This window comes from Ursus maritimus, unplaced genomic scaffold (assembly GCF_017311325.1).
Source record: "Ursus maritimus isolate PB19 unplaced genomic scaffold, ASM1731132v1 scaffold_15, whole genome shotgun sequence".
Taxonomy (NCBI): Eukaryota; Metazoa; Chordata; class Mammalia; order Carnivora; family Ursidae; genus Ursus; species Ursus maritimus.
In genome coordinates, this window is record NW_024423897.1 from 25,539,860 (window position 1) to 25,565,412 (window position 25,553).

General features: G+C 33.8%; 1 protein-coding gene across 2 annotated transcripts in view; it reads right to left on the reverse strand.

The window, feature by feature from the left end:
• NDUFS4 (NADH:ubiquinone oxidoreductase subunit S4) overlaps positions 1 to 25,553 on the reverse strand; it is a 113,892-nt gene that overhangs the window by 46,848 nt on the left and 41,491 nt on the right. For both annotated transcript variants that reach the window (XM_008692541.2, XM_008692543.2), the window contains exon 2: positions 21,637 to 21,715. In XM_008692541.2, coding sequence (XP_008690763.1) covers positions 21,637 to 21,715 — 79 coding nt within the window. The remainder of the gene's footprint in view (positions 1 to 21,636; positions 21,716 to 25,553) is intronic.

Below are 25,553 nucleotides of genomic sequence, written 5' to 3' on the forward strand. Positions count from 1 at the left end.
TCTGGTTTAATAAAGCAACATTCAAGAGGCAATGATGTGAAAGCCAAACTAGATTGTGAAGAGGCACATAAACTGTGTAAGACAATTCCTTGTTAATTTACTGTAAGAATAAAAGTGAAAGTACCCAACAGAAGTCTCCTTTCTGACTTAGGAAATGATAGTCAGTCAACTGACAATATTAGTGACGACAGGGACCCCTAAGAAAATAAATACATATGTGCACATGTGTTTACATGTGCCTACATATACATTCACCCTTAAACATTGTGTTGTAACTCAAAAAGCATATATGCACATTCTTTTAATAAACTGATAATAGGGCCAGTGCATTTTCTTTGAGTATAGGTCCAATGATTAAATTCCAAGTGTCGTTTCTTCCACAAGCTACCAAGAAAATATGTCACCTGCAATTTATAGTTTTGGTTTCTTAAATGTGAAGTTAGAAAATAAAGACATTTGTGAAACACTCTGAGTCCAAAATCTGTTCAGAATTTTGTTATTTCCTTTTACATGACAATTTTTTATAATTGTTTCACCTCCACCTAATTTGATCGAAATTGTTTATTAGAAATTCATCATTGTCTTTTCAAAGTATTCAACAGAACTGTCACAGAAAGAACTCTTTGTCCCCTATATAGCAATCAGATCATAGTATTCAATTAAATTATGTAATTACAATTTCAAGTAAGACTGGCGTAGAAACTTGCGGAAACAAACACAACTGAGTCTTGGTAAGCATATGACTCAATTACTGAGAGCTGAAGTCTGGTACTATACTAAAATGAAACCTAAATTAAGCCATGGTATGTGGTGTGTTGGGGTGTCAGTATGTTTTAAAGAAAGAATTGAGAGAATCAGTAACTGAACAAATTGTTAAAGGTAGGTTAAAAAAAGTAAAAGATTCATTAACGAAGCCATTATTGTAAAAGAATTGTCACAATGTAGTAAGTACATGGACTTTCACTGCTATACATGATGAAGTAATTGTTACCAGACTTGCTCTTGCATATAAAACTAGGAAAGTTTTTTTTTTAAGCTTTTATTTGTTTGTCAGAGAGAGAGAGCAAGCGAGCGTGAGAGCACAAGCAGGGGGAGTGGCAGGCAGAGGGAGAAGCAGGCTCCCCCGTCGAGCAAGGAGCCCAATGTGGGGCTCGATCCCCTGGGATCACGACCTGAGCCAAGGGCGTCCCAAAACTGGAAAAGTTATTTTAAGCAAATTTTCAGATATTGGACAACTGTATAGTAGGCAGAATCATACTGTAATCCCTGAAAGAAGAATTCATGATGTAGTCCTTAACTGTCTCAGCTTTATGCCTGGAAGCGCATGGCAGACAACTGTGAAGCCCAAGCAGAACATAGTGGTCTCAAAGCAGAGAAGGTAATCAGAGTTTAGGGCTGGTGAGGTAACAAACATTTGTGAAGCAAAGTTCTGAAGAGCAGCAATCAGGCAAGGTAAAAGGTATCCAAATTAGAAATGAAGTAAAATTATCTCTGTTCACAAATTTACAGGACTCCATATACACCCACAAAACCTGTTAGAGCTAATGTACAAGTTCAGCAAAGTGGCAGGATAAAAAAAATAATACACAAAACCTGGTTGTGTTTCTAAATGCTACCAATAAACAATATGAAAAGAAAATTAAGAAAAAAAATCCATTTACAATTGTATCAAAAAGAATAAAATACCTGGGAATAAATTTAACCAAGAAGGTGATAGACATGTACACTGAAAACTACAAAACACTGCTTAAATAAATTAAAGAAGACAAAAATAAATGGAGGGAGATGAAAAGGCTGCGGCGCCTGGGTGGCTCAGTCGTTAAGCATCTGCCTTTTGGCTCAGGGCGTGATCCCGGCATTCTGGGATCGAGCCCCAGTCAGGCTCCTACGCTGGGAGCCTGCTTCTTCCTCTCCCACGCCCCCTGCTTGTGTTCCCTCTCTCGCTGGCTGTCTCTCAGATAGATAGATAGATAGATAGATAGATAGATAGATAGATAAATGGAAAAACATGCCATATTCATGGACTGGAAGACTTTATTAATAAGATGATAGCACTACCCAAAACAATCTACAGATTCAATGCAAACTCTATCAAAATCTCAGTGATGTTTTCTGCAGAAACAAAAAAATTCATCACAAAATTCATATGAAATTTCTGCTTCAAAACAAAAAAAGAACAAAGTTGGAGGATTAAAATGTTTTGATTTCAGAACTTACTACAAAGCTGTAGTATTTGAAATAGTGTGGTAATAAGGACAGTTATGGGCCAAGGAAAGAGAATAGACAGCCTCCAAATAAACTGCTGCATATATGGTCAACTGATTTTCAACAAGACTACCAACACCAGTTTCCTTCAAGGTTTATTAACAGTGAAGGGAGAACACCAAAGCAGAAAGGAGACTTTGGGTACCTTCCAGAGTGTGAGACTCAGCACCCCTCTTCCGCTCCCTGAAGACCTTTCTCCCCTTCGACAAATATTGTATGATTCTACTCATTAAGAAGAACCAACGATAAGCCCACTCACAGAGACAGATAGTATAATAAAGGTTATCAGAGACGTGGGGAAGTAGGTCATGGGGAGTTATTATTTAATGGGTTCAGAGTTTCTGTCTGGGATCACGAAAAAGTTCTGGTAATAGATAGGTGATGGTTGCACATTTTAAATGAGCTTAAGGCCACTGAACTGTACACTTAAAAATGGCTAAAATGTTATGTATATCTACCACAATTAAAAAAAAAAAAGAAAATGGAATGGCATCTTTAAAGTGTTAAAATAAAAACCTTCAACCTAGAAGAATAATGAGAAGGTTTTATGGACAGAACGTCCATAACATTCAGTGTCCCCTAGCCCCATAAATTCATGTATTAAAGGCTGAACCCCAAATATGATGGTATTTGGAGACATGATGGGCCTTTGGGAAGTAATTTGGGTTAGATGAGTGATGTCAGGTCCTTATAATGAGATTAATACCCAAATAAGGAGAGAAACCTGAGCACCTGTTTGCTCACGCCCATCCACATGCTCACATTCACTCGCATTCTCTCTTCTCTCTCCCCTTCCCCTACCCTCTGCCATGTGAGGACAAGGTAAGAAAGCAGCCATCTCCAAGCTTTGGAGAGTGTCCTAACCAGAAAGCAACCAAGCTGGCATTTGGAGTTTAGACTTCTAGCCTCCAGAGCTATGAGAAAATAAATTTCTGTTATATATACCACTCAGTCTATGGTATTTTGTAATGGCAGCCTGAGTAAGGTCTTTCAAAAGCAGAGGCAAAATGAAGGAATTTCCAGATACACAGTGTTCAGAGATTTTGTCCCAATAGATCTGCACCATAAGAAGTGTTAAAATGAAGTTCTTCAGACTGAAAGATACCAGATAGACATCTGTATCTATATGGAGGAATGAAGAACATCAAAAATAGTAAATTAGTGGGTAAATATAAAAGATTTTTCTCCTTGTTTCTTAGTTTCTTTAAAGATACTAAGATTGTTTAAAGCAATATTAATAATTTACTATGAGGCCTGCAACACATTTGGAAATAAGATGTATGTAAACATTAACACAAAGGACTAGTGTTAACAGATGGAGGCAGTATTTCAAGGTTATGTCACATGTAAAGTGACATATTACTAGTTCATGCAGAATGCAAAAACTTAAGAATGCATATTGTAATCCCTAAAGGAACCACTAAAAAAAAAAAAGAGGTACAGATAGAACATTGATACAGGAGATAAAATAGGTTTCTAAAAATGTATTGAATCTAAAATACAATGGAAAAAGGAAAGGTGGGGAAATCAGATGGGAATTAAAAGGCAGAGATCACACATTGACAGAGATATACTACATCAACAAAATGAAGGATAAAAGTTGTATGATCAACTCAATAGATGCAAAAAAGGCATTTAAAAACTCTCAACAAGTGAGTATAGAGGGAATATATCTCAACATAATAAAAGCCATGTGACAAGCCCACAGCTAACATCATACTCAATGGTGGAAAGCTGAAAGCTTTTCCTTTAAGATCAGAAACAAGACAATGATGCCCACTCTTGCCACTTCTGTTCAACATAGTACTGGAAGTCCTAGCCAGAGCAATTAGGCAAGAAAAAGATATAAAAGGCATCCCAACAGGAAAGGAAAAAGTAAAATGGTCACTGGTGATTGTCAGAGATGGGGACTGGAGTGAAAGAAATGGGTGAAGTTGTCCCTCCCTCACAAAAAAAGAAAGAAAAGAGAAATCACATGGAAATTAAAAGGCAGAGATTGTCAAGCTAGGTAAAATAAAAGCAAGAGCCAAATATATACATATGCAAGTGACAAACTTTATTTATTTTTAAAGACTTTGCTTATTTGAGAGAGAGCACAAGTGATGGGGAGGATCAGAGAGAGAGAAGCAAATTCTCCGCTGAACAGTGAGCGTAACGCAGGGCTTGATCCCAGGACTCCAAGATCATGATCTGAGCCTAAGTTAGATGCTTAACCGACTGAGCCACCCAGGCATCCCTACGTGTGCAAGAGACAAACTTGAAATATAAGCTCACAAACAGGTTAAAAGTAAAGGGTTGAAATATGATGCACCATGCAAAACGGGAGCAGTTACATTAGTATCATCAAAGTAGACTCCAGAATAAGGATTAGTACCAGGAAAAGAGGAACGTTACATAAGGGATAAAAACATCAATTCATCAAATACACATAACAGTTTTCAATGTTTATGCATCTAATAGTAGAGCTTCAAAATAAGTGAAACAAAAAAGTGACCAACATAAGAAACACACAAATTATAGGTTGAAATGTTAACACTACTCTCAGTAACTGAAAGAAGATATAGATAAATTAGGAAGGATGAAAAAAATTTGAATACTATTAACCCAACTTAAAACTCAACTGAAATTTATAGAATATAGAAAATTATAGAATATAGTTCCAAGTATACATGGAACATTCATCAAGGTAGGCCACACTTTGAACCATAAAAAAAAAAGTCTCAGGAAATTTCAAAACTGAATTCAGAGTGTGTTTTTGACTACAACAAAGCTAAATTAAATCAGAATCAATAATAATGTAGTTCACCAAATAAATGACAAAGAGAAGTACTATAGAAATTTTTAAGGATGATCACCCTGCAGTGTTCTGGAAAGGTGCTGTAACAAGAATGAGAAAGAATATAGACTGACATATAAAATAGGGAGAATGTTTCATATATAACATATATGAACATATATGAATTTCATATATAACAAACTCTGTTAAAATGTATTATAATAGTAATAGCAGTAGTACTGTTATGCATTTTATATATATATATTTATGATAGAAATCTCATCAACTTGCATATCCAGAAACTGATAGTACAATGATAGCTAACTTCATAACGTTGATCCTCAGAACGTACTAAACTCTAAAGTACTTTCAATGCATTTAAGTATTATGTGCTTTTCTTGTTTTCTAATTCTTAGACATATTAGGTAGAATCTGTTATACCCATGTGCCAGCGTCTGAAAGGCATCCATAGAACTGGACCACGTATGCTAGGAAAACAGCACAGGCTATGAAGAGGCATAACCCTAAAATTATATAGAGTTAATTAGTAAAAACCTCTAGAAGTATTCTGTATCAATTATCTTTAGGTATTAAAAAATATTTGAAGTATTAAAGATACTAGATTTAGTAATCCCACTCAAAGAATCAATCCTAAAAAAAAGATGTTATCAAAGATTAAACTTAGGTATGAAGTTGTTCATTCTAGCATTGTGTATAATTGTGAAAATTTTTAAATAATGGGAAGTGTAACAATAGATGTTATTATTGTATAGCCATACAATGGGAGACTATATATCCATTACAGTTATACCTTTGAATAATTTTAGAGATATTCACAATATAATGCAAATAAAATGAAAAAATAGGACATCAAACTATAAAGCATGATTTGTGTTATATATAAATACACTGAATGTTGGTGTATTTAAATATTCATATAAAAATGGAGCAATATCACCAAGACTGAAATTAAAGACAATTTTAATTTTCTTTGTACTTTTACATTTCCAGGTTGATATTTCTACAATGTACATATTTTACTGCTAAAATCAGTAAAGTTTTTAAATTACATACAGTTTAATGACTGAATTTAATGTACAATAAAATGAATAAGGCCTTTAAAAACTTTTTTGGAATAATACTGTTTAAAATTCCCATTAAAAAATAGGTTATAAAAGACTAAAGAAATTTCTCATTGAAATGATAATTATATATCAATACATCTACACAACTGATTGTTAGAAACTATGTACTGAGACAGTAATATCAAAGATGATTAAGTAAAAATGCCACAGGCTGTTAGAAAAAGGCAAGTTACACAACAAAAATTATTAAATACACATACACATACACACACAAATAAACACAACTGATATATTAACCTAAGACCATTGTAACTGAGGTCAATATTTTGCTCCAAGATCCCCTAGCACTCAGTGTCTGAGTAGAAATGTGACTCAGAATAATACTCCAAATTACTTCAGATTCAGTTATGGATAACAATCATTAATTCCAGTTTGCTTCTCTCTTCATACAACTCCACATGGGGGGAGAGGGAAGAAAAGACCTTTCGTTGAATGATAAAATAAATAAGATATTGTATCTCTTCTTGTTTAATGTAGATATTCTCAATAAACTTCCAAAACAAATCCGAAAAGGTGTTTTCATTTTATAAGATGAGGACATGGAAGTTAAATAACTTGCTCAAAGTCTTAGAGCTAAAAGAAGGGATTTAAAGATCTAATGTTGTATCTATAAATCAGTCCACAGTCTTTCCAGTCTCTCACTAGGGTGAAAATGTCAAATAATATAATGTACAAATCATGGTGTTTCTTTTCCCAGTTAGTAAATGTCTTCAAAAATCTTATACATTCTCAAAGGGGGAAATAAGGCAATGAGAGAAGAAAAGCTATTAGAGGGTAGGGCCATCTCTGTCTCTCCTTTCTAGGTCTGGTTTAGCTCTCCCAGCATTTTGGGAGAAGGAAAGAAGAAAGAAGTAGGAAGAAAAAGGACAAAAGTAACAGAAATGTAGAAGAAAGGAGAGAAAGAGAGGAAGAACAGGAAGAGTAGAAGAGACATAAAGGACTGGAAAAAGGGAAAGAATGATAATGTCCATAGCCGTATTTCTTTATAGCCAGTTGCTGAAAAGGGAAAATGACAGTGGTGAAGGAGAAACACAAGCAGTCAGAAAGACAGAGAGATGACTGCCAGCTTCAGAGACAGCAAAAATGAACAGAGAGTCACAAAGACAGAGGGAAATAGCTATACAAACACTGGAGAGAGAAACAAATCGCAAAAAGCAGAGAGAAAGAGGGAGAAAGGAAGGGCAGAGAGAGAGAGAGAGAGAGAGAGAGAAGTAGAGTCAAAGTTAAGATGAAGACAGACAACCATCACCACTGGCCCACACCATCAGGTGAAGCAAGGCACGGAAGCTTAAATGTATTTGGGGCTTTGTCAGCACCTACTTGGTGGACAGCAGCTCAGTTAATTTATCTTCCTTCACAGTGATAACAGATCTCCACTTTCTCTCTCTTTTTTGGGGGGTAAGGGGAGGGAGAGTGTGGCAGGGCCAGAGAGAGTGGAGAATTAGAAGAAAGAGATAAATTTATTATTTCAGGTCCCAATATGATCTTTAACAAAAAACATTTCAAATTCAGAAGATTCTTTTTAATAGGAAGAATCACTGAATTGTTAAACCATATGTAAAAAAATCTAAAATGCAAAGACAAAAACAAGGATCTTTTTTTAAGTGGATGTTAAAAATTCAATCAGTTGTAGAAAACTTCATGTAGGAAACTTTATGAAAACTATAAAAATTATTTCATGAACATCCAAAAAAAAGGCATAGGAGTGAATAAAAATGGGAACAAATGAACCACTTCCTTTGAGCTTCTCTGATCTTTAAGCATTACACCTAAGTAATTCTCAAGCTTTTTTGATCAATAAATCAGATCAAATCACTTTCCTACTTAAAACCCTAAAATGGCTTCCCATTATAATTAAGATAAAAATTCAAACTTCTTGCCACCAACCTAAAAATTGTACCTGATCCGGGGCGCCTGGGTGGCACAGCGGTTAAGTGTCTGCCTTCGGCTCGGGGCGTGATCCCGGCGTTCTGGGATCAAGCCCCACATCAGGCTCCTCCGCTATGAGCCTGCTTCTTCCTCTCCCACTCCCCCTGCTTGTGTTCCCTCTCTCGCTGGCTGTCTCTATCTCTGTCAAATGGATTAAAAAAAAAAAAATTTAAAAAAAAATTGTACCTGATCCAATCCCTGCCTACCTCTTTGACCTCATTTTGTTTCACCTCCCTCTTCTCATTACGTCACTGCTTTCCCTCTCTTGACTACTACCAGCTGGTTTACACTTTGGAGCACGAGCTTCTTCCTCTGCCTGGTATGTTCTTCTTGGATTCTCACTTAGCCAACTCTTTCTCATCATTCAGATCTTTGTTCAAATATCGTACCTTCTCAAAATGGCTTGCTTTGATTGCCCTATAAATAACCCCTATTCTACCCAAACCCCCAGTTACTCTCTATCCCATCACCTTGCTTTTTTTTATATAACATTCATTAATCTATACATACATTAATTATTTAGAAAGTTGGCATATGCTTACACATGAGAATACAAGCTTTAAGGGCAACAATGTTGTTCCATATTTATATCTATATAGATGCTCAAATAATATATATAGGTGCTTAATAACGGTGCCATAGACATACATATATACATACATACATACACACACACATTCAAAAAATGGAATAAACAAATGATAAAGTACAGTAAGATTTTAAGCTATAAATAAGAGAGAAGTAAAAAAAAAAAAAAATCCCTTGCAGGATCTTCACAAACAACTACAGATTGTCATAGTTAAAAATTCCTAGCCCTAGGGGCGCCTGCGTGCTCAGTTGGTTAAGTGCTCAACTCTTGATTTCGGCTCAAGTCATGATCTCAGGGTTGTGAGATTGAGCCCTCTGGGGCTCTGTGCTGGAGGTGTAGCCTACTTAAGATTCTCTGTCTCCCTCTCCCTTTGCCCCTCCCCCTGCCTCCCTCTCTTAAAAAAAATCATAAATATAAATAAATAAAAAGAAAACTAGCCCTAGAGTAGTTTTACTCTCTAAACACTCCAGGCACAGGCCTCATCAGCCGTATTTGAATGTTTAATATATTATGATGCTTATTGAACTAGGAACCTTATTTTAATTTCTTAGATGTCAAATCTCAAACTACTCAATTAGGTCTAAAAATCTTTTTAACTGACAGATTTTAATTATAATATACACTTAGTAGTCATTGTAATAGATGCAAATCTGTACACTAATCAGATCCTCAGTTCTTGAAATTACATTAGCGTTCTCAGGCCAACATATGTCCCATGTGTTGCTTAGAGAAAGCCAAGATCATTTTTTATACCTATTTTAGTGGAAGCATTAAAATTTAAAAAACCCACTCAGTTACTAATATGCAATATACTCAAAGCTGAAAGAAGTATTAAACATGAAACAGGAATGGAACAAAAAGCCTATTCATACACTCTTGAAAGTATGCCTTATGAAGAAGCAGAGTTTTGTGAAGACAGTACACTGCATACCATAAGGGTTCCATATCACTATCCTTTTTCAAACTTCCTCATCTTGTAAAACATGAATGATATTTGCAAGCTTGCAGTGGTATTTTAAAGAGTTAGAATCAGCACAGACTAAGTCATATAAAATTAAAAAGCCTGAACATAGAAACAGAATAGTTTGCTAGTCTCAAATTCTGAGGTCTGCATTCTCTTTTCCTTTGCTCTAATTCTATTCCCTGAGATATATGAGATAAAGAGAAAAAAGTAACTACTATCAAAAGATGTTACTATTTTCTTCACTTCCTCTCACTTCTGCATTCTTTAAGAACTTACTATAATATGATGAACATCAGGCCTTAACAAGTTTGAAGCAGATATTTGGAGAAATTCTTGAGTTCTGCAATTATCTGGGTAAGCTGGACAATTAAAAAAGCAATAACTCTAAAAACAAAATACTCTTTCTACTACCAAATAAGCAACAATCAAACAACCCACCTATATTCAAACACAAAACATCATGTATCTACATATTCTGATACAAACACTGATGATTCTCCTCAATTATATTCAGTCAAATGAATTCCAAGGAGATAACATACAGCTTATGTACCTTGAATTCATTATAGAAAAACAGATAATGCATTTTCACATATAAATTGTATAATCTCTAAAATATGACCAAAAAATCTTAATCAAAATCCAAACAAGTAAAATATTATCAATTCTACTTTATTGAGAGCCAAAGCTCCTACATAATAACATGCAAGAATTTTAAATTCGTGAAAGCAAGTGTCAAGTACTACACACAATTTCCATACACAGCAGGTAGTAAAGCAAGAAAAGAACTGACACAGTAACTCTCCTTAAAAGAGACATACAATGGAGAACTGTTATACAGCCCTAGCATACTACAGATCTATGCATTAAAGATGTTGTGGCTATTAACAGTTTAAACCTTTACTGTATTTTGCTAATTGGTACATAGAACTTTAAAGCTTTTGAAAGATAAAACAGTCCAGTCAGTTCAATTCTCCAGCATTGTTCAAGTATTCCAAGTAGGAACAAAGAGGAAAATAAATCTGCTTTAATTGCTGAAGAATCACAGATAATAGAGATGGCTGAATACTGTAGAGGAAAGATCTTTTGTTCCTTAAACAATTTTAATATAGAAAGATCATTCTCTATTTTAAATTAAATGGTTCCTGCCTGCATAAAAATTATTAACATCCATTTCCTCTGTAAGCATGTAATAAGTACAAGTTTTATATAATGTGATAATATGTGAAAGTAACTTATTTTAATTAGGAGTGTTTCAGACAACAAAATTACATACATAATTTTATTTAAAATAACTATATAATAAATGATTTGACTTGTTTTAATCAATATTAAATGTAAGAGTTAACTGAAGTTGTTTTAAAATTGATATGTTATTAACGAGAGTAGAAGTATTTCTATTTTAAATGATCAATTTACTCTATTTAGATAAATTTTCAGTAATTTAAGAGCATGTTTCATCTGTAAACATAAAAATAAGCTATTTTAACATCAGCCCATATGCTTAGGTATGTATGTCCTGTGACAGAAATATTAAATGCAATTTAATAACCTTCTAAACATATAAACAATCACTTAGTTGATTAATATTATTGGTACAAAATACATTTACTGATTAACTTATCTCAAATGTGTAGGAAGAACATTTACCTCTAAGCCCTACCGAATCTACATTTTTCATTACTTCACAGTTTTTTTTTTCACAGCTTTTGATATTTTCCAAAATCAGTATCTCTTCCCCCTCCCTTCCCTTTCTCTCTCTCTCTCTCCGTCTCTCCCACCCTCTCTCTCTCTCTCTCTCTCTCTCACACACACACACACACACACACACACACACACACACAGTGCCTAAAAAAAGGCCAATTAAAGAATGGCCATTTCACTATATAATTTACACTTCTAAATCATTAGTCATTACTTCTTTAGAATTTTAAGCAGTAGTATTGCTACAATTTTAAAGGCTATTCAACAATTTTTTTCAGTAGCTAAGGGGTAGTGTAAAACCATAGAAGTACATTGTAAAAAAAAAAAACTATAGTTGTTTTTAAAACATAAAACTATATTGCAAACTAACATTTATATTTAGTCAATGCTTTTTCTCTTTTTATTTTAATAGTCTCATCTGAATTACAAGAATATAAATAAGCATCTGTAGACTGAAAAACACGAAGAAACATTATTCCATATTTAGTGAAAGTCTTAGAGAAAAAAAAAACCCCACATGCTAAACTGCCACCATGGAAGGTTCTCAAAGACTGCTATTCTTTGATGTAAAATGAAATACTACTTAGTGAATAAAACATAAAAAACTCCTGTCTACCCTTCAAAGAGACATATCCTTTGACCCAGTGCTCCAGACTAAAGCCTTGAAATTTTTGCACAAGAATGCCGCGTGAGGAAAGTCCAGACAAAACAGACACTTGAGATGCTAGAAGGCTGTATAACCCCAAATGCAGACACTAGTCCTTCCAATAATCTAGCAGAGATAGCGCTGCCATGCACCAAAAGTAATCTCACCAAAAGAAAACTGACCCTCCCACCCCCACCCAAAAAGCAAGCAGTCAAAGCAAATCTAAGCCTTTAACTTAGGTTTATCTTTTCGTGCTGGTCACCTCTTAAGGACTGATTTTTATTTCAAGTTTGCAGACTTATAAAAAGTTTTCATCTATAAACTTTTAATACATTAGGAAGAAACCAACATAAAACATAAAACAAATACTTGTGTAGCAAACATAATTGTTTCATTTCTGAAGGCTTGCAAACATCATTCATTTTTACAAATTTCTTAAAGCAAGTTCAAGCAATGAAAAAATTCTAAACCTATTAAAGTGACAAAAAAATTCTATTAAACAACTTCTTGCTGCTGACAGACACTTCTAAAACAGCAATATTATCACCCAGTTGACTGAGTGTGCTACTAATACCATGTACTTAATCAAACGGCAATTATATACAGCAAATTATCAGCAAGTAACAAAGCTTTAACTGCTGTGTTACTGCTCTTTGGAAGAAAATGTCAAGTAGTAAACAAATTTGTAACATTCAAAACATTGACTCTATTTTACATACACACCTTATTTTTAGAGATATAAATACAGACTACTTAAAATCTCCAAAATATATTAGGATCTTTCATTAATAGTGTATATTGCAATTTCTCAAGAAAAAGCTTTAAAATGATACCCATTCCACACACCCCCGCAACTTGAGTTGTATTACAGACTGCTAAATAAAGTTTCCTTTTTCATATGCATTTGTGTTAAGGATGCATGGGTAACCATAATACTTTTGTTAAGATTTAAAACAGGTAGTACTTAATAGATTTTAAACAAAATAACTAAGCACCTAAAAGAAAACAAGCCATTCAAACTCACATATGTGCCTGGCACACACAAGTGCCCAAATATTTATTGAATAAATAAATGAAAAATGAAGAAAATATGTCAGCCAACATAATTTTACAAAATATACTAATGTACAAGCTATTAAAGCTCATTTCACATTTTTTATTAATAAACTGAAACAATTCTTACATATTATGAGGGTATTTTTCTACTTTTGTATATAGTTAATATAAGGTAAATAAAGAGGTAATAAAAATGATTAAAAACAAACAAAAAAACAAATCAAAGACATACCTACGGAGGTTTAATGTATGCTTTGGCTGTTTTGTGGGGGAGCACCTACACAAAATCTTTAAAGAGTACTGAAAATTTAACTTCTTTTTTACATGTTCATGGGACTTTGGTTTTCATCAAATGCACTGAAAGGAGATGAAGGTAAGGTGGCATAAAAGAAGAAAAGTTACTCTCTTAATAAAGCACAAATGCAAAGACATTCTTTACCCAACCTCCATGGCACAGCAACTTCGGAAACAAAAACTAAGGACCAAAAAACCATTTGCAAGCTTCACTTACTATTTTTAGGAAGTATTTCATATTTGGAAATAATAATGGTGTAACCCACAAAAAGCTTTTTTTTTTTAACACTGAGCTTCTACATAAATGGACAAGATTATTTTAAAACGCTGTCATCTACTTTTGATATTTAAAATTTTACTAGTTCTTTTATCAGTAAATGAAAAAGTTTATGCAAAAGAGAAGACATTCTTAAGACTGACCGATTAGAAATTTACCATGTACTCTAACAAAAAATGTATTATTAACAGTAATCCAGGAAATAGAATTTTATTCTCTAAAGATTTTTTCTCTAGTATGTCAACACTGTATATAGTTCTAAAATTAGGGAACAGATTCTTTACATTAGAAAATGTCAGGCAGATTTACCCCCTCCACATTCTATGTCTTAAAAAGAAACGAGAAAACATGTTATCAATATACAACTGATGCCCAGAACAAAACATTTTATTAAATTTGGCCTGTCAGATGTGATAGCAGAAAAAAAAAAAAATTAAGCTTCATTTGATTAACATGCTGTTTGAGCTAATCTAAAAGTTAAAAACAGCATATATTTAAGATGAAAGAAACAAAATACGACTTGATAATAGTACAAATAAAAAAGGATCTTAGGTTTTAGCTCTCCATGAAATCCACACTAAGAAGTATGAGAACCTAAATTTTAAGTTGCTTTACTAGAACTGCTGAGATTAAAAGGAATAGAGGTAATAATTCCTCCCATACCCTGCACCATACATCTGGAGTATCATAAGAAATCCTGGCTACAACATTTAAAAAGGATTCAGTCAAACTGGGAAGTAATCAAGATAAAGAATTAACTGGAATTCATGTGAAATGAATCAAAGCCCTAGGGATGTTTAACTCAGAAAAGAGAAGACTTAGGATAATAACTATCAAACATTTTGGCCTCAGCACTCCCTTATATGCTTAAAAATTATTGAGACCCCAATGAGGTTTTATTTATAAGAGATATATCTATAGATACTTACCGTATAAGAAATTAAAATGGAAAAAATTTAAATATATACTTAAAATAAACTGATTATATATCTATATAAATAATATTATAATGAAAAGTAACTCTATTTTCAAAAACTAAGAGTGGCAATGATTTGCATTTTTGAAAATCTTTAATATCTACCTTAATAAAAGACAGCTGAATTCTAACATCTGTTCCTGAATTCAGACTGTTGTGCTAAGTTGTCTTGGTTTCAATAGATGAAGAAAATCCACCCTCAGATATGTAATTAGAAGAGAGCAATATTTTAATAGCCTCAATATTTTCTTTTTTTTTTTTAAGATTTTTATTTATTTATTTATTTATTTGACAGCGAGAGACAGACAGCCAGTGAGAGAGGGAACACAAGCAGGGGGAGTAGGAGAGGAAGAAGCAGGCTCCAGCAGGAGAGCCCGATGTGGGGCTCAATCCCAGAACTGCAGGATCACACCCTGAGCCGAAGGCAGACGCTTAACAACTGAGCCACCCAGGCGCCCCTAGCCTCAATATTTTCATACCCCGTTACATTAAGTCCATTGTTCTTTCTTGCACTTTAAATGAAATTTTACCAATGCATGATTTTATAATATCATACACTGGTCATATGGAAAATACTATTTCATAGAGGTATGCACATCTTCCAATTGTTAGCATATTTCATTACACAATATTTTAAAAATTTAATACCACCACCAATCCTATTAGAACAGTCTTTAAGTATTGGAAAGATGTCAAGCTCAATCAGATTAAATGGTAGAATCAAGTTCTACAAAAATTCTGATTTTCACTTGAAAGCTTGCAGTTTACCACTGGCAACACTTCTTGAAATTAGTTTTTGAGAAAATGTCTTCCATGTACTGAAAATTGAATAACCATCATTTGCCTGTCATCTGTTACTGTTTTTTCACTTAAAAGGTGTTCCATGAAAAATGTGACTAAGTTCAGTTTCCAACAGCAACTCAACCATACAGGTGCTCTGCTTGAGACAACAGTAGTACTTTAGTATGCACCAGAAGTGTTTTATGCATATGACTTCTGTTTTGTTACATGGAACATAAAAAGATGTTTATGCAGCACTGAAATTTTTTAAAGTAATAATTTTTGCTGTGATTCATCAAGGACATTAAGTGAAACTGGGTTTTTTTTAATCATGAATGCAAGAAAGCAAAGAATAAAATGACTAGTAGCACAGATGTACGAAAATTGCTTTTGTACCTTAAATGTCAATGTCAACACATCTTTGTATAACTTTTAAAACAGTCTGATTTGTGGACTCTTATGAGGGTCTTGGGCCACCCCCCACCTCTACCCTGCCCAGACCATTCTTTGAGAACCACTGAGTTAGGATGACCAAAGAGCTGTTTTCAAATACACAGAAGGCTGTCATGTAGAAAATGGCATGCCCTGTATATTAGGGCAGACCTTGAACCAATGGATATTAGTTATAAAGAAGCAGATTAGTGGGGCACCTGGGTGGCTCAGTTGGTTAAGCGTCTGCCTTCGGCTCATGTCAGATCCCAGGGCCCTGGGATACAGCCCCGCATCGGGCTCCTTGCTTGGCCGGGAGCCTGCTTCTTTCTCCCTCTCCTCCCCACTCATGCTTTCTCTCACTATCTCTCTCTCTCAAATAAATAAAATCTTAAAAGGGGGGGGAGCAGATTAACACCAAATTAAGAAACAATCTTTTCCCCTTTTAAAAAAGTGAGATGTAGTTTATAAACAAAAAAAAATTTATCCTTTAAAGCTTACAGTTCTATGGTTTTTTTAAACAAATGAATATAAATGAGGGTTTTATGGGGCCCCTGGGTGGCTCAGTCAATAAAGCATCTGCTTTCGGCTCAGGTCATGATCCCAGGATCCTGGGATCTAGTCCTGTATGGTATCGGGCTCCCTGCTCAGCAGGGGGTGCTTCTCCTTCACCCTCTGTGCTCTCTCTCTCAAGTAAATACATAAAATCTTGAAAAAACAAAAACAAATAAGAATTTTGAAAAAAGAATCAATGCATAATCAAGAAACAGAACAGTTCCATCACCTCCCCCCCAAATTTCCTAATGCCCTTTTTAGTATATTCTGCCTCCTACATCCAACCTTGACAAAGTGATCAATTTTCTATCCCTAGAGTTCTGCCTGTCCTAGAATGTCAAATAAATGGAATCACACAGTAGGTAGCCTGTGAGGCTTCTTTTACTTAATATATGCACTGGAGATTCATCCAGGTTTGTTATTAACTGGTAAGTAAAAGTTTATTGTCTAGAGGTACTGAAGTATAGCTGGGGTGTTTCCAGTTATTGGAATTATGAATAAAGCTATTAAAAACACTTGTGTGCAGGATTCTGTGTGAACACAAGATTTCATTTCACTTGAGTAAATATTGAGAAGTGAGACTGCTAGCTTATATGGTAAGTGTATATTTAACTCTATAATAAACTACCGCACTGTATTCCAAAATGGCTGTCATTTTGCATTCCCATCAGCACTGTATGAGAGTTGCAGTAGGTCTGCGTCCTTGTCAGTATTCGGTATGGTCAATATTTTTAAGCCACTCAGATAAATGTACAGTGGTATCTCTGCAGTTTTAATATTCATTTCCATGATTACTAATGAAGTGGAACATCTTTTTTTACGCTCATTTGCCATCTGAATATTTTCTGGGTAAAGTGCTCATTTTTATTTGAGTTAATGTATTATTTAGTTGTAGTGTTGTTGATTTTCTGGATACAACTCCTTTATCAGAAATGTGTTTCATAAATATTTTCTCCCAATCTGTGCGTTGTCTTTTCATTCTCTTAACAATCTCTTTCAAAGACCAGAAATTTTTGACTGTAAGGAAACCCAACTTCATAATTTTTTTTTTAAAGTAGGCTCCACACCCAGCATGGAGCCCAATGTGGGGCTTGAACTCATGACCCTGCCATGAAGACCTGAGCTGAGATCAAGAGTCAGACACTTAACCAATTGCACTTAGGTTTGTATCTATAAAATATGGGGCGCCTGGGTGGCTCAGTCGGTTAAGTGTCTGGTTAAGTGTCTGCCTTCGACTCAAGTCAGGACCCCAGGGTTCCAGGATCAAGGCCCACGTTGGGCTCCCTGCTCAGCAGGGAGTCTGCTTCTCCCTCCCTTTCTGCCCCTCCCCCAGCTTGCGCTCTCGCTCGCTCACTCACTCTCTGTCTCTCAAATAAAATCTTTAAAAATAAATAAATAAAATATATGTCTAACCCAAAATTACAAAGAGTTTGTCCTACATTCTCTTCTAGAAGTATTATAATTTTTAGTTTTACATTTAGAACTATGAGTTTACATTTAGAACTCTGAGTTAATTTTTGCATATGGTACAAAGTATGGACGAAGGGTTTTTTGTTTTGTTTTGCATTTGACTATATAATTGTTCCATCTTCATTTGTTGAAAAGACTATTTTTTTCTCAGTAAGAAATAGCTTTCTAATAATTATGGCTGATTAATAATATAAAGAGTAGCCTCAAGAGAAATGAGTACCAGTTAACTGGAAATTTTTTGAACAGAAGTTTGAGAACAAGTTGTTCAGTCTAATAAAAAAGGATAGAAAATTAAATTATTTTTCCAAATCTCACTCTATGAAGTCCCCCAAGAAAACTGTCTTGGAGAAGGCTTACAAGTCTTCCTTCATGTTCCTAACCCTTACCCTCCAGCAATTCAGCTTTTATCTAGTTAATCACTTACCGGATTTCCCCATAAAATTTCTCTTGAATAAAAAGCTGAACAATCTTTTAAATGAAAAATAACCGGATTCAGTAATATAACTAGGTAACATCTAATGTTATCCTCTGGTTTTAAACTCCTAGGACCCATTTTCCAAAAACCACAAAACTTTATCCCCAACTAAGTTTAGTCCATGTGCTTAAGCCCTGGGCTATAACAGGAATCACCTATATTAATTTTAATGTATTATGTAAGAATATCCCATAGAAATCATGATAATGGCCAATTCTCTTACCTTACAATTAAGATTCTTTCTTTTATCCAATATCAGGTACAAATATAATAGTAATCTAGTGCTGAGTAGTTAATTAAAATGGTATACTTGGGGGGCGCCTGGGTAGCGCAGTCGTTAAGCGTCTGCCTTCAGCTCAGGGCGTGATCCCGGCGTTCCGGGATCGAGTCCCACATCGGGCTCCTCCGCTGGGAGCCTGCTTCTTCCTCTCCCACTCCCCCTGCTTGTGTTCCCTCTCTCGCTGGCTGTCTCTATGTCAAATAAATAAATAAAATCTTTAAAAAAAAAAAATAAATAAAAATAAAAAAAAATAAAATAAAATGGTATACTTGGCTAATAAATTGGTTTACATTACATAATATCGATGTGAAAATGCTGTTTCCACATCTCCTTCTAAAATACTTATATTCACTTCACATTTTGAAATATTTTTATCATTAATGTTGATATACAGTAGATCCCCCACTCCTGCACCACCCCATCCACAGTTTTGCTTTCTGCAGTTTTGGTTACCCATAGTCAACCACCGTCTGGAAACTAATGATTCTCCTTCTAACATATCTATCTGAAGGTCAATAGTAGCCTAACACTAGTTCACAATGCTTACATCATTCACCTGACTTCATCTTATCACGTAGGCATTTTACATCACAAGGGTGAGTACAGTCCAATAAAACATTTTGAGAGAGATCACATTCACATAACTTTTATTAGAGTATATTGTTATAATTATTCCATTTTATTGTTGTTAATCTCTTACTGTGCCTAATTCGTAAATTAAACTTTATCATAGATATGTATATATAGATAAAACATAGCATATATAGTACTATCCGTGGCTTCAGGCATCCACTGGGGGTCTTGGAACATACCCCTGTGGATAAGGGCTGGGGGGGTTACTATATATTTTTATAATAATTTTTGTTCAAAATGCAAACATAATCAACTCCAATTGCTCAATATTTCTGGAAGTACCCTTCAGCCATTTGTCTTGTCATTATGCTATCAACTGAACCTTTCATCAAGTAGGTAGTGTGTGGAAACAAAAAGACCTGAAACCCCTATCAACATTATGTTACCTATTTGATTATCTAATATTTGCATTTTAATATAAACCTAAACGAATGGTTAAAACTCATGTTTGAAAATTACCTATGGGTTTCAGTTATCTGTTTAAATATTACTTCAGTAGCTATGAATAATTTATAAGTAAGACTTGAACTGATTTCAGCTGGAACAGACATTTTGACTAATACACTTCAAGAAAGACATAACAAAGCTGGAAAAAATCTAAACAGGGCAACAAAATTCACTGAAAGTATGCAACTGATTTAATGAGATAAAAAACAAAACTCAAAGCAGTCTGTATACCTCTCTGGTATGATTCACACCACCTTGTTTAGAGAACTAGATTGCTACCTCGCTTATTCCTCAAACTAGAAAGAAGAGAACTTAAAAGCATTACTAATTCTACAAAACTTGAAAATCTTATAAAGAGTAAACCCCACAATATTAGAACAAGAAGAAAATTTCTTGGGGTTTAAAAGATGGTCACTGGAAAAATTAAAATAGTACCCTCATTAATTAATCAATGCATGGCATGTGTAAATCATCCTCCTCTTACACTCAAACCTGTCTCACTTCTTTTATACTTGACTAAGTAAGCACGTGTTGTTTGATTAATATTTGAAGAAGAAGTAGAGGGTCCCTGGATAAGAGCTAGGGGATTGGTGAAAAGCATCTAGGCAGAGTGAACTGGAATGTGAATGCCCTGAAGCAGGGAAAGGAACAGCAAGTTCCAGGCTCAGTGTGGCTGGAGCACAGTGTATATAGCACAGTGGTACAAGATAAACCCTAGAGAGGAAGGCAGGACTTTAATCACGCAAGACCTCAAAACCCATGTAAGGATTTTAATGTTTACTTTTAGGTCAGTAAGAAAACCAATGGATCATACACAAGAAGTGACAAAACCAGTGTTTAAATGACAATTCTGTTTATCCTTTGGAAAATGAATTAAAGGAAGATTAAAGTATCTATAGAGATCAATTTAAAAACTACTGCAGCAATCTAGGTGAAAGATGATGGTAGCCTAGACTAGGATGATGCCAATGTCAGCAAGCAGATCTAAGAGACAGTTTAAAGATAAAACTAACCAGCTTTAAGCATAAGATCGGAGTTTTCCAAACTACCTATCCATTGTCTGTCTGTTTACTCACCTATTTATATATCTGTTTATATCTTTAGTGGTATAAACAGTGTTTAGATCTTTAAGTGTGATCTATTAAATTATGCTTACAGAGTCAAAACTGAGTGATAAAAGAATGTACAACCAGAAGAAGAGTAGTTAAGAAACATACCCATCCATCTGATAATGGTAAACCAGATAAAAAAATGAAAAAGCACGTTTATACTATTACACATTTTTACAAGTCTTAGACATTACAAAATTTATGCTATTTTACAATATAAACATAAATAATAAGTTACCTCTAAAGTAACATCACACATAGAAAAAATGTTTAAGTGATGGTTACCATAATTCTATCCACTACTGATTAACAGAATATTATTTATTTGTTGCTAGTTGTAATCTCTCATGCATAATGTAGAAATGTAACATGTGTGTGTATACACACATATATCCATACAGTAACAACAACAATTGGTTCCATAGAAACCCAATATACTTAAGTTTAGGTACTACCTGGTTAAGTGTCTTACAACTTAATTAAACAGGAGTATAGTGAGAAAAAAAACTATACATATTCATTTATATTTATATTAATATTCATGTTCAATTCATATTCATTAATTTAAAATGTTCTGATTGCTACTTATCAACACCACAAAAATGAAGCTTTTTGTAATTTTAATCTCTTAATATCTGCATATGACTTAATATTGTGTATAATGCTTAACCAAATTATATTTTTGTAATGAATATTTTCTCTTATAATTACATACAATCTAGAAATTCAAATTCAAATCACTCTCCTGGAAGAACCCAAAACACCATTCTGAAAAGCTATTGTACAAAAAGAACCCTGAAGGCAGAATCATAGCCGTGTATAATAGAAAATTCTTACCAATTTTTCATCAACTGTTATGAGTTGCATGTCTCGAGCTTGGTCCTGGGCCAACCTCCATGTGGAAGTGCTTAGCAACCTGCAGTGCAAGACTTTAAGTTAAAAAATGATCCATGCAATGAGAAAAGAGAGGCAGACAAATCTTACATAAATGAGCTACTTTAACAATATCTGTCTTATAAAACAAAAAAGAATAGAAAGAAAGAGAAGAGGGCACAAAAATCCTTTTTCTCCCCAATTAGTTCTGTCTGCTGAGTTTTTGGCAGACTCACTTAGGAGTTCACAACAGGCTGCACTTCATGTCAGTCTATAGGCTCTCTGTCACAGAAAGGCCATCAGTGACAAGTACCATCTCCATGAGTGTACAGTAGCTAGTCTGCCACTACCAGGAAGAAAAATGCAAAGCTGTATCAACCCTTCAGAAATGCAAAGCTATATCAATCCTTCTGGAATGCTGATTCCTAAATGACCACATCAGAAAGAAAAAGAAAACTCTCAATCATATTCTTCATGGCCGAAAATAATATTATAGAATTTAATTATATAATGTTAACAAAGTTTCTTCACTCTAATTTCAAAACGAAAGTAGTTTAAATAGAAATGATTTCTACGATCATGTTAACTAATGTTATTAGTTTAGTCCTGTATCCCATTCACAGAATTGAAGAAAGTCTAAAGAGTGAAAAACAGAAATATTAAGTAAGAAATAAAATGGTCACTGAATCTAGCTCCTTTATATTAGCATCATCTGACCCTCATTCCAAAGAAATTACTTAAAGCTATCAGGTTTGTTTGTCTGACGTCATATAAACACCATACTCTATACTAATTAAAAGTCATACTGTCACTGTTTGTTAAATTTAACATTTTACATTTTCCAAATTATTAAGCCAACCTAAGTAGATTTCTCTTTAGAAAATTAGCTTATACAATCATGACTCAAACTTCAAAACCAACAGAATATACAGTATTAAGTTCTTTCTTCTCTATTTCCTTTAAAGAATTTATTTATTTATATGAGAGAAAGAGAGAACAAACACAAGCTGGGGGAAAGGGCAGAGGGAGAGCAATCCCAGGACTCTAGGATCAGGACCTGAGCCGAAGGCAGACGCTTAACCAACTGAGCCACACAGGTGTCCCAAGTGCGTTCTTCTTGAAATGAAGTAAAACCTCTATCATAATTTTGACACAACATGAACACTAATATTTGATGCAAAACCTCAAGCAAAAGTTCAACTTTCAACAGCTGTGGTGTACACAGCTTTAGAGAAAGTCTACCTACTAATGGCATAATTTAAAGATAACTGATAATACAAAAGGCTTTTTTGCTTATATATATTTTTTAAAAATCTGTCAGTTATTTCCCCAAATTAATATAATTCCTTACTACTTTAAATACCCTGCTCAGAAATACATATACACAAAATACATCTATATGGAAATTATTTTAAATTATTTATACAAACAGTTAAAATACATGTGTTGGTTGTTATATTAAAGGAGTATAATTAGCACTTTTTAAAATCTATTTACTCTGGAAATCATTAAGACCAATAATATGACAATAAAAACATTCTGAATACTCTTCACCAAATCAATATATTATAAGAAAAAAATCAGGCAATGATAAGGGAACTCAGGAGAACTTCAAATATGGAAATATTAAAAAACGTACTACATTTCAAGAAAATGAAGCTGTAGGGTTCCTCTCATGAAGAGAAGTGCTAGATTAAAACTTCAAAGTTTTCTACATAGATTAAAACTCTATAATCCATGAAGTGTGTAACTTCGGATTACACAGTGAATATGATTTAAACAATTTTCTCTTAAATTGTACAATAAAATCTTATTGTATATTAGTCATAAACTAAAGCAAATTTTTAGAAGCATATATAAAGATGTATTTTTAAAGTTTTAGATTTATCTCCAACTAATCAGAAGAATGAAGCTATATATCACTTTCTGAAAACAGATAACTTTTATAAACAGATACATAGATGAAAAACCATCTCATATTTTTATCATGCTGTATATAAAAGACAACACAATAAAAAAGTGACAAAAGATGTTAAGTAAAACAATCCTATGAGAAAGAGTTAAAAATCACAAAACTTTTTGTAAGAAAAAACTTTAAAGATAGGCTAGATTGCAAAGTAATCATAAATAGAAATTTTTATTATTTGAAAATATATATTCATAGAATTTATCACAGAAAATTTTGCCTAAGAACGCACACATAATACGTGCATATATATATGTGTATATGTGTGTGTAGGTTTCACTGGGTCATGTGCAAAGTAACTGCTCCCTAATCACGGAAACAGCAATTATTTTTAAAAAACCAAATCTCGGATGTAGAGAAAAATTTTCCTCCGATTATAAATAGTTAAGGTAGCAACAGAGATCTAGAGTCAATTACAAACACAGCATTTAATTAATTATACCTACAAAATATAAGCTACAGTTAATTTTAGATTAAATGTAAATTATATAGCAAATATCTATTTGCTGATTAGCCTTTAAAGAATGTTACATCAGTAAATTGGTAGCAGTAAATGAAGTGTTTATTAATAATATAAGAATATAAAAACATTAAACAAGAAATAAAACCTAGAAAGTATACAGGAAAAAATGACAGAAAATATAAAAACTTCTAAACCAAAGATACTATAAAAGAAGATGAAAGATAACGAACAAGGAGAAAATATTTACAATATAAAACAGTAAGGACCAAAATACAGGTAAAAGAACTCCTAGAAATCAGTAAGTAGGGATAATTCTTTATTTTTTTTTTAAGTAATCTCTACACCCAACATGGGGCTAGAACTCTTGACCCCAAGATCAAGATTCACAATGCTCTACTGACTAAATTAGCCAAAGTAGAGATACATCTTAAATTTCAAGAGGGAGTCACACAACCAAAAAACCAATTGCCTAATTAAAACTGGGTAAAGGATGGAAAAGGACTTGAATGACGTTTACCCAAAGATCTATATGTAGCCAATAGTACATAAAGAGATGCTCGACATTACTAATTGTTAGAGAAATGTAAATCAAAACTACAATGAGATATGACTTCATACCTATTAGGATGGTTATCAAAAAAATAAGTGTTGGTGGGATGTAAAAAAGGAGAAAATAGTGCATTTCTGATGGGAATGTAAAATCATGCAGTGTGGCTATGGAAAGTTCCTTAAAAAATTTTAGGCAGTTCCTTAAAAAAATTACACATAGAATTACATGATTCAGCAATTCCACTTCTGGATATATACCCAAAAGAATTAAAAACAGGAACTCAAATAGGTATTTGTACACCCATGTTCCTAATAGCACAATTCCCAATAGCTAAAGACAAAAATTGCCAAAATATTAATAATCTTATGTTATTGGGCAATGTATTACAACACTTAAAAGTATACATGTAGAAATGATTAATACGTAATCATCAGTAAATAAGTAGCAATTTGAACTTTGCTATTTGGTACCTATTTTTTGGAAATTAGAAATTTTATTTGCCTCATAAACTTGCCTTTCTGTCTACCCACCTGTTGTCTTAAGTGGCCTTTTCACATTTCCAGGTTTCTTAGGGGTCAACTTTAATTCTGAGCCCAAAGGATAAACTATGAGGGCTGTGATTATTATTATCAATTACCATTAAACTGAGCAAGCCATTTATTATATCTAGTTTTTCTGTACAAGTTTCCCATAAGAAAATGAGATATCCTGGAAATGGAAAACAAGAGATCTTATTTCTTTTTTTTTTTTTTTAAAGATTTCATTTACTTATTCAACAGAGATAGAGAAAGCCAGTGAGAGAGGGAACACAAGCAGGGGGAGTGGGAGAGGAAGAAGCAGGCTCATAACGGAGGAGCATGATGTGGGACTCGATCCCAGAACGCCAGGATCACGCCCTGAGC